The sequence below is a fragment of the Monodelphis domestica genome, chromosome 5 (genome assembly GCF_027887165.1).
Source record: "Monodelphis domestica isolate mMonDom1 chromosome 5, mMonDom1.pri, whole genome shotgun sequence".
Taxonomy (NCBI): Eukaryota; Metazoa; Chordata; class Mammalia; order Didelphimorphia; family Didelphidae; genus Monodelphis; species Monodelphis domestica.
The window spans coordinates 102,763,902-102,773,862 of record NC_077231.1 but is presented as its reverse complement, the minus strand read 5'-3'; the positions used below and the strand labels follow the sequence as shown (position 1 = coordinate 102,773,862).

Below are 9,961 nucleotides of genomic sequence, written 5' to 3'. Positions count from 1 at the left end.
AAACAAACACAGGCTTGAAAGGAGAAACACACAACCCAGAGGGAGAGGGAGACAACCAATCAGAAGACAATGAGAATGGGAGAAAGACTGAGAGAGAGAGAGAAAAGCAGTAACAAGGAGACAGAGGTGGACAGACAACTCAGAGGAAGAAACAAAAGAGAAGACACAGAGAGAATGAGAGAGATCCTAAGGAAAGAGAGACAGAGTGGAACAAAAAAAGAGAGCCTGAGGCTCAAAAACATTCAGAGAGAGACAGATACAGAAAAGAGGACAGAGGAAGACAGGGGGAAATGACAAATGGATTGGTTTTTTTTTTTCCCTTGGGCCTTCTTAAAATACCCTTTTAGAATAATAAAAAAAATTATAAATTATTTTAAAAAAAGAAAACACACTTCAAAGACCTCAGTTGGCAGGAATGAGCATCGTAGAGAAGAAAAGAGGACACAAAGGTAAAAGATTAATAATGAGAGAAAAAGACCCAGAAATAAGCCAGCAGCCCTCTGGCACGGAGGGAGAAACTGCCTGGAAGTTTCTTTTAGGCCTTTTTCATTGGGAGGTTGCCAGGGGCTCTGGAGGAGACAATGGGAGAGAGACAGGATTGGCTTCCAGATGCCTCAGCACCAGCCACTCCCCATTTCCCTTCTTGACACCCTGATCCCCATCCCAGAGGGGCCTCAGTCTCCCAGACCAGGACTTGAAAGGAATAAGCCCCAGGCTAGAGTGGAGAAGGACAAGCTGACTTCTGCCTAAAGAGAAGTCAATTTCAAAGAGCAGAGACTATCCATTGGACATTATCTATGGCCCTGAGCTGTATCCTCATGTCCATCTCTGGAGGCAAGCCTCAATAACTTGGCAATCTCTCTAGGTCTCAGCTTCAATTAGAAAAAGGATAACTCCTTCTTCAAGAGCTCTTCACAGCTTAAAAAGGACCCTGAACCTGGAATGAGCCCCTTGCTAAAGACCCCTACTCATTTCTGATTACCTCCCACTCCACCAAGGCCTTTCTCTTTGTTCCTCTCCCATCCTCCTGAGACTTAAGTTGGTCATCAGGATCTCTGTTGGTTGGTAGCCCCAAAAAAGATAATGAGGGGGTGCTATGGACCAGACTCTGATCTCTCTTATCTCACAGACCTGGGGCAAACTGAGAAAAATGGCAGCTCAGCGCTACATAGATAAAGTCATAAAGAGACAGACACCAAGAAAGAGGAAACAGGAAGTTGATGATTTAGATGACATAGCCACCATTATTCCATTCATGGGATCATGGGACATTGACTATCTGGATGGTGTTGGATTCATTAAGCTTCAGTTTTCTCTTCTACAAAATGAGAGGGTTGGAGTGGATGGCCTCTGAGTCATTCAATCAATCAATAAGGGCTTCTCACTAAACTCTGAGGGAACAAAGAAAAGCACCAATAATCCCTGCCCTCCAGGAGCTTGCAGTCTAATGGGAGAAATAATGTGTAGATAACTAGGCAGACTCAAGATACGGACCAAGTGGAAGTCAGGGAAAGCAAGAGGCCGTGGTTGTTATTCTTTTGAGTATGAATTGATACAGATGTTGGGGATGACTCTATAAAGCCTCATTGTACTAGAGCAGATGGGCATTAGGTGGGAGCCCTGGAGTCAAACCTTACTCCAGTCGATTATTAGTATGATACTGGACAAGGCACTTCACTTCTCCCTGCCTCAGGTTCCTCATCTATAAAATGGGGAGAATCTCAGAGGGGAAAGGGAAGGGAGGGATAGAATTTGTGTTACAAAATATCAGAAAACAAATGTCAAATTTTTTTTCTATGTATAATTGGGTGAAAAACAATAAAATAGTCCTGGTAAGAATAAATAAGATAGGGCACATTGCTGTTAGGAGCATCAGTGCTTGGCAATCCTTGAAGGATGATTTAGATGCTTCACTGTAGCCTGGATTAAAACTTCCAATATCCCAGTGACCTCCAGGGTTATTGGTACCAGACTGGGAAAGAGAGATGGAGGAGAGACTGGCCCTGAGGAGGGGAAGGAGGAGCTCCCAGAGCTGTGCCCTATCCTCACCCTCACACACACACACACACACACACACACACACACACACACACACACACACACACACACTTTGCAGTCCCTGGAGATCAAAGGGCTCCCTCCCTCCTGTCTGAGGCAGGATTCACACCCAGATCCTCCTGACTCCAGGCCCAGGGCCCTAACCACCTCATCACACTAACTCTCATGTCCTATTTTACCCCCTTTCTCTGCCTCACCAGCCCAAGGTGAAGGAATCTGTTCAGGTTTAGTGAAAATCAGTGAAATCTGAAGACTCACTCCCTGCCCTGGTGATAAGGAAAACTAGCCCTGCAGTGCCATCTAGTGGTCTGGGGCCTCACATGTGCCCACCGGGCATCCTGGATTAATCGTAATAATCATAATTGCAATTTATTATTTGCAAAGCACTTCACAAATATGATTTCATCTTCACAACAGCCTGGGAGGGAGGCCTACTGTTGTCCCCATCACACAGATACAGGAGGTCTACTTCCTACGTCGAGCCTTCCCTGTGGAACCTATACAAACTATTGATTCTAAGACAGAAGGTGAGGGTTTAGAGTTCTTTTTTTTAAGCGTATTACAATGGTGTCTTGGTTAAATTGGGAGAGACTAAGGGATAGATGAGAATATGCACAGAAGGAAATGTGGCCACTCCCAGAATGTGAGAAGAGGGGAAGAGTTAGGGATGGCCCTGAAGAGGTGACCCCAGGTCAGGAATCTGAAAGATGGGGGCTCCCTCAACCAGACCGGGGCAGTAAAGAGATGGGCTAGGACTGGGGGGAAGAGGATGAGCTCCAGATGTCCATTTGTAGGGGAGTATGGGTAGGCTAGATGGCTCCTGAGGTCCTTCAAATCTCTGCATTTCTGTAATTCAATCAAGCAGTCAATTAACATTCATTAAGTGTCTTCTGTGAGCCAAGAATAAGACTTGAGAGGAGAGATTAAAGCTGAATTTAGGGGTTGTGCACGTTAGGATGCAGAGCCCCGAGGAGCAGATTGTTAAGGAGCAGGGAGAGAGAAGGAGGCCCTGAGCCAGCTCTCTTCAAGGTGAATGTCAGTCCCTTTGGTAGAAGAGACAAGTGAATGGCCTGGAAGGACAAGAAGAATCTGGACAAGTTAGGGTTGAATTGATGCAATGACAGGAGGCTGGACAATGTTTGAATCCAACCTCTGCCTGGTAGTGGCTGTGTGACTTTGGACAAGTAATTTTCCCTATATGGGCCTGTTTCCCCTTGGATTCCTGTATCCTCTCTCGAAGTTATCTATAGCTCTTGGCAACCCACTCCTTCCTTCCACCCTTTCATTATCCTGGGGCAATTCGGGACACAGTGGATGGAATCAGGAAGGCCTGGGTTTAAATCTGACCTCAGACGTTTATTAGCTGTGTGACCCTGTTTGCCTCAGTTTCCTAATCTGTCACATGAGCAGGAGAAGGAAATGGCAAATCCTTCCAGAGTCCGCCAAGAACATACAAAACGCAGTCTGGAGGAGTCAGAAGCGACTGAAAGGACTAACTCCGATAGTTCTCTGCGCATGCGTCTTAAAGAGCACCCGGTGACTGCCTTCCCAGAACTTTCCCGGAAGCTCGAGCTTCCGGCCGGACTCTTTAGAAGCGGGCTCCAAGCGGAAGTGGTGGGGCGGAACTCGTGAGCGACAGCTGCAGCATGTCGGCTTCGCTCCTGCGCAAAGGCCTGGAGCTCCTTGGAGAGCCTACCGGTAAGGCTAAGGGAGGGGATCGACGAATACGCTGCGGGGGGAGGGGGGACTAAGGCCTCTGTTTGCAGGTCAGCGGAATGGGCTGGGAGGGAGGAACCCCGGAGCCCGGCCCTGACAGTGCCCCCTCCCTCTCCCAGGCTCCAGGGCTGGACCCCAGAAGCGGCCCCCGGGGAAACGGCCTCCCAGGAAGAACGGAGCCACGGTCAAAGGGAAGGTCACCAAGTCGGCTCTGGGTAAGATGCTGGAGCGGGGGGGTGGGGGGGGGGGTGGCGCCCCCACTGCTCCTGTCTCTTCCTTCCCCGAGCCTTTGCACCAGCCATTCCCACCTCCAGGAGCGTCCTCCCTTTCCGCTTCCAGCTCCCAGAACAGAATCCCTTGCTCAGAGCGCCCAGCGGGGCTCCCCCTTTATCTGGTATGGACTCCGAGGTTAGCAGGCATTTATTAGGCGCCAAATGTGTACAGGGCCCTGTAAAGAAGTAGAGATGGAGGCTCCCCTCCCCCTTTGGCTGCCCTTGTTCACTTGAACCACATTAGGCTGGATGTGGGGCTGGTCCCAGAGGAAGCCAAGGAGGAGGCTATAGCAAGAGTCCACAAGGAATCAGACCTGGGACTTGCCCAAGGTCACATACGTGTTGGAGGCTGGATTTGAACCCCAGCCGTGGAACTCCCCTTCCTTTGCATCATCCCAGAAATCAAATTGGTATGGTTGTGGGTTTGTTTCTAACTACTCTTTTGCCTCCACTTAGAGGAGTTCCAGAAGCGACAGAATCAGGACCACCTGCTGGAGAACCTGAGATTCATGAAGCAGAAACGGGTGGCTGCAGACCCAAAGGTCACCTCAAAGGTCAGGGCTGCTGCAGATCCACCCCCTTGTCTTATTGCCTGGGATTCTTCTGGCCTGGGAGAGGGAGAAACTTCTACTCTTGGGGTCATCTAGGACTAGTTTCAGGTGATACCAGTCTCAGCTTTTTGTCACCATCCCCAAGGCAGGAAGCATCAAGAGCTTGTCCCATCAGTCTAGATGGCAGGTAGTTCATCTTCTCATTCACCTAATTCCACCTGGAGGGGCCCTAGAGAAAGAAGAAAAGGCTCAACTGGGCGGCAGGGGGGAGGGGGGGGGGCACAACCTTGTCTGCTTGGCCATAGGAGCCCTGACCAGGGGAGGGAATATATGAGAGAACCAAAGGAAGGAAGGAGAGACCTCCTAATCTGGACCAGAGCATGCTGGGGTGCCCTGGGAGGTAGCTGAGCTTCCCTTCCCCAAGGGCTACAAGGCAAAGACTAGATTGTGGGTTCAGAGTCAGAGAGAGCTTGGAGATGGCCTAGTCCAAAGCTCTCATTTCTCAGGTAAATTGGAGTGGAGGAATTCTTCTGGATGAGGAGAGGCTCTCTGGTTTTCCTAGAGGCAGACCTGAGGATTTAAACTCCCCTCTTCAGCTTTTAGACCTTTGTGACCCCCAAGTCCCAGGTGCCTTGTCATTAGGGGCAAAGCAGGGGTCCTTTGGAGAAGGATCAGGTCAGATATGGACTGAGACACCGGCTCTCCTTCCCAACCTTCTTCATCTAACCCACTCACTCTAGCCAAGCCCAACCTCTCCCCTCCTTGGGGGGCCTCTGTCTGCCTCCCCCTCCTCTAGTGACTTCTGGCCTCTGCCACCCACAGATCCTTCTCCAAAACCGAGGCAGGAAAGCCAGGGACCGACCAGCCACTAAGCCAGAGAAGGAGAAGTCCCAGGGCACTGTGTTCACTGAGGAAGATTTCCAGAAGTTCCAGGAGGAATATTTTGGGAGTTCCGGAACAAAGTGATGGAGAGGAAGGAGCCCCAAGTCTGGACTGGTGTGGTCTTCACTCCCTGGGAAGAAGCCGACATATGGAGACAAGGAGAGCGAGTCTGGTCTTAGACCAAGTCTCCTGGTTCAGAACAAGGCAGTCCCTGGGGCCAAGAGACTTGAGAACCTGAGGGACTGTGGCAGGTAGAGGGGAGGGCCTGGCTCCCTTCTCCCCACTCCCAGCTTCAGGAGTCCCCACCCTTAGGACTGCTGTTTGAGACTCAGCCACCAGAGGGCACTGCTGCCCCCACACAGAAGGGGTAGGTTGGACCAGGGCCTGGGGACTGCTCTGCCCCATAAATAAAAATGAAAACTTCCCTGTTTGGGATTCCAGTGAGCCTCATCTCAGCCTGGGGCACCTTCCCACCCTAGAGAGGCCCCCTAGGGAGGGTAACAGAAGGAGGGGGGCTTGCAACCATGGAGTCATATGGGGGAGCCTGGGGTCTGGGCTGTTGGAAGCTTGAGGCTACCCTCCATACAGACAAGGGCATGAGATCTGAGGGAAAGGAACCTTTTGGTAACAACAGGCCTCTGCTGGGGTGCTGAGCCCCCTCCCACGCTCAGCTTCCTGCTCTCCTACTTCCTCTAAAGCTCAAAACAAAGGCCCTTCACTTTTCTCTCCTCTTGGGCCATACTCTGCCTTGCCTGCCAAAGAGCACCTCCAGAAAGGCCAAGATGAGAGCCTTTCTCTGACAGCTGGTCCACAGTTCAGAAAGCTCCTACGGAGTCACTGGAGTCAGAAGAATGGGGCTAATTTTGCCCTCCTCTTCTGCCAGTCAATGTGGATAAATCGAGCAGTATGGTTGCAAAGCCTGCCATGATGGGGGCAGCTGGGTAGCTCAGTAGATGAGAGCCAGGCCTAGAGATGGGAGGTCCTGGTTTCAAATCTGGCCTCAGACATTTCCCAGCTGTTTGACTGAGCAAGTCACCTAACTCCCATGGCCTAGCCCTTACCACTCTTCTGCCTTGGAACCAATACACAGTATTGATTCTAAGATGGAAGGTAAGGGTTTAAAAAAAAAATAAAAGCCTGCTGTGGAGGCTGGGATCTCTGAGCTCTAGCTTTGGAGCCACCCTAGATAGGATCCTTGGGCACAAAGGGAAGTGAGGCCCCTCAGACCCTGGGGTAAGGCCTCTCCCAGTGGAGTAGCCTCCAAGGTTAGAATCATGGGATGCTGGCATCAAAGGGGACTTGGGCTGACTCCTGCTCCCAGCCAGTGATTTCCGACTACTACAGTTCCCCTTGGGGGAGCTCTGTCAGAAACTTATGTGGTGTCTTCCCCCAATAGTCAGCTCCTGGGGAGAGCAGACTCCTTCAGTTTAACATTTGTGACCCCCCCCCCCCCCAATCCATAGACATTCTTTGGCACATAGTAAGCACTTAAATGCTTGAGAGTCACTGCCATTTCCTCCACCTGCCCTTTGCCCTCTTTCCAGTGAGAGCTAGAAGGAGGGACTAAATCTCCCTCTTCCCTGCCTGCTGACTATGCTCCCTCCCTCTAGCAGAGGTGAGGGGTGCAATTGCCAAACATCTCAGATGCTGTCCAAAGTGGTTCAGTTCTGTTTTGCTGAATAAAATCATTTCCTCTTGTTTTCTTGACTATAAGAACTGGCTCAATGGGAAGGGATGCCAGGGTCTAGCATTAGGAAATGGAAGTAATGTTAAAATGAAAGAGTAATCTGAATTTAAAGCAATTTCAGTATAAGCTGACCATCCTGAGGTCCAGAGGTTATCCCTCCAAGATCCTTGGAAGGCAAAGTGTTCCAGGAAATACAAGTTTAACTTCTCCAAGTCCCCTGGAGGGTTGTCTTCCCTGAGAGGCTGCTTCTGGGAACTGTCAGGGTTCCCCCAGGATGAACGTTCATCCTGAATGGAAAGAGCACACTGTAGCTTGGATCCAATTCAGAGAAATTGGAAGCTAGGCAAATGGGTTTCCCTGTTGCTGGATTTTGGAGTCTGCCCAATTCTTGCTAGTTGGAGTTAGCCCTTGGACATTTGAGGTTCTCGGGGAATTGGAAAACTTGGGCCCAAGTCAAAATCTGCTGCCTCCTGTTCATTTCACTTTTGGGTCCTCATTCCCAGAGGCGGAGTGTTCAAGTGGGAAGGGAACCCTGAAAAGGCCATCTAGACCATATCTGAAAAGTAATCCCTACAATTACAGTCACTAGGAGTGAGAAGGGGAGGTCTCTCCCCAAGATGGCCTGTTCCATCTCTGAACAGCTGATTATAGGAAAGCTTTTTCTGATGTCAAGCCTAAATTTGTCTCCTGATTCTGACCCTCTGGGGCCAAACCAGGAAAAGTAATCCCTTTCCCATTGATGAAGATTGCTGGCTTTTTGTCTGCCCCTGCCCTCGTGCCCAAGTGTTCTCCAGGCTACACATACCTGTCTTCTGGTCGATTCATTGAACTTAACCAGTAAAATCTCCTTGGCTCTTTTTTTTAGACAATACTATCAGATCATGCCTCCCCACTGTTAAATTCAGCCCAATGTTCTAGCCTTTGTGAAGGGTGGGTAGGGAATGGGGAGAGGCTTAATTGCAAAGTATTAGCACTTCCAGCGCTTATTACTTGCCCATCTGGTAAGAATAATACCATCATGTATATTCAAATCTTGGCTAAAAATGTTAAATGGAACCAGGCCCAGGGTGCCCAGATCCCTGAGGGGTGCTACACTGGAGACCAGGTTTCAGTTGTAAGCTTTGAACTACTGACTGCTACTTTTTTTTTTAAACCCTCCCCTTCCATCTTACAATCAATACTTCACATTGCCTCCAAGGCAGAAGAGAGGTAAAGGCTGGGCAATGGGGGTTAAGTGACTTTCCCAGGGTCACACAGGTAGGAAGTGTCGGAAGCCACATTTGAATCCAGGACCTCCTGCCTCTGGGCCTGGCTCTCAATCTACTGAACCACCCAGCTGCCTCCAATGACTGCTAGTCTTGATTTAGCCATTCACTCAGTTCTAAATCTATTGAATAATATTCTCATTTAAGCCCAGACCTCTCCATCTTACCAAATTTTGCTAAAACCTAGGATAATTCCACACCAGATCTCCCTGTGATTGGCCTCCGATTTGGTGAATCAGTTTAAAGAAAGAAAAAAAAAGCTCTAATTCCTAGTTTAAATTCGCCCTTTCTTGATAATCAGCAGCCATTGTCCTTTTTCCATCCTTGAGGCCAAAGTAATTCCCCATCATCCTTTTCCCTTTTTGGACCACTAGAACATTTTCCCTTCCTCCCTTTCATCTCTTGTACTTCATTCCCTAGTTTGTCTACTTCACCAACAGACCCTTCTGCCTGTTCCTTCAAGGCCTGGGGATGAAATTCATCAGGGCAGCAGAGTGCTCTCTTCACTAATGGACATTCCTATTTCTGACCATCAGTCCTCCCTATTCTATTGCCTTCTGCCCTTTCCCATCAAAAGCTTCTCTCCCTGTCAAGAATGGAGCATGTTTCCACTGGGATTAGGTCAGTAGGCTCTCATCCCATCCACCCTCAACTCCCACCTCCTGACTCCCTTCACCCACTTCACTTCTTAGTTTAGTTGTTTTATAAAAGTTTAAGCTCCATTGCATCCTATAACTGCACCAAAGAGTGCAGATTACGGTTTTCAAAAAGCCTCACCATTTCTCAACAGCTTCATCTCATTCTAAGTCTTAGGTCTCTTAAAACCAATGTTTTTGACAGCAGCCATCACAGGATTCTCAAATTCCCTTCTCCCCCGATTCAGAAAAGCTATCAGGGAGAAAAGCCGACTTCCAGAGAATAGGCTCCTGCAGATGTTTTCTATGACTAGGTTTTAGGGCAACCAGGTTCCAAGTCTGTAATCAGGAATTCATCTTCCTACCTTGGGTTTCATCTGCAAAATGAGTTGAAGGAAATTACAAGTCACTCTTACCACCCAAAGATGTAGGTGAAAGGCGGCAATTACCACAGGCTTCAAAAACCATGGGTGGAGCCTGATGCATATTGGGGTAGGTTGACAGGTTAAGTGTTTTTTGTAAGAACATTACACAAAGGGTCAAAGGCAGAAATGTGTGGTTCCACAAGAAAAGCTTTTCTAAATTCTTATTGCCCTTAAAAAGCACATGGTTTTCAGATTTGACTGAATTTTGTCTCTACACATTTGCATACCACCTGTTATGTATACTAATTCCTCATTTGCTACTTTTAGAGCTTTACTTTACCACAAACCTGTAAAGCCTTCCAGATGCTCCACTCTTGTGCTGGGGCTATTTGCTCCTTGCAGGCAGGTGATACATTCCTATTAAACCAGAAGTCTTATGCCCAGTCACTCCCCATGATGGAAGGAGATTCACAAAAAGCATTTGCTGTTCTTTTGGGGAAAGCAAGTTTTACAATTTGGCCCTACGGGCC

General features: G+C 48.8%; 1 protein-coding gene across 1 annotated transcript; it reads left to right on the top strand.

The window, feature by feature from the left end:
- The first annotated feature begins 3,633 nt into the window (after positions 1–3,633).
- RPS19BP1 (ribosomal protein S19 binding protein 1) lies at positions 3,634–7,179 on the top strand. The gene is made up of 4 exons (XM_007503162.2): positions 3,634–3,756; positions 3,894–3,989; positions 4,503–4,600; positions 5,420–7,179. The coding sequence occupies exons 1-4, from the start codon at positions 3,705–3,707 to the stop codon at positions 5,561–5,563; spliced, it is 390 nt and encodes a 129-aa protein (XP_007503224.1). The 5' UTR covers positions 3,634–3,704; the 3' UTR covers positions 5,564–7,179.
- The last annotated feature ends 2,782 nt before the right edge of the window (positions 7,180–9,961 follow it).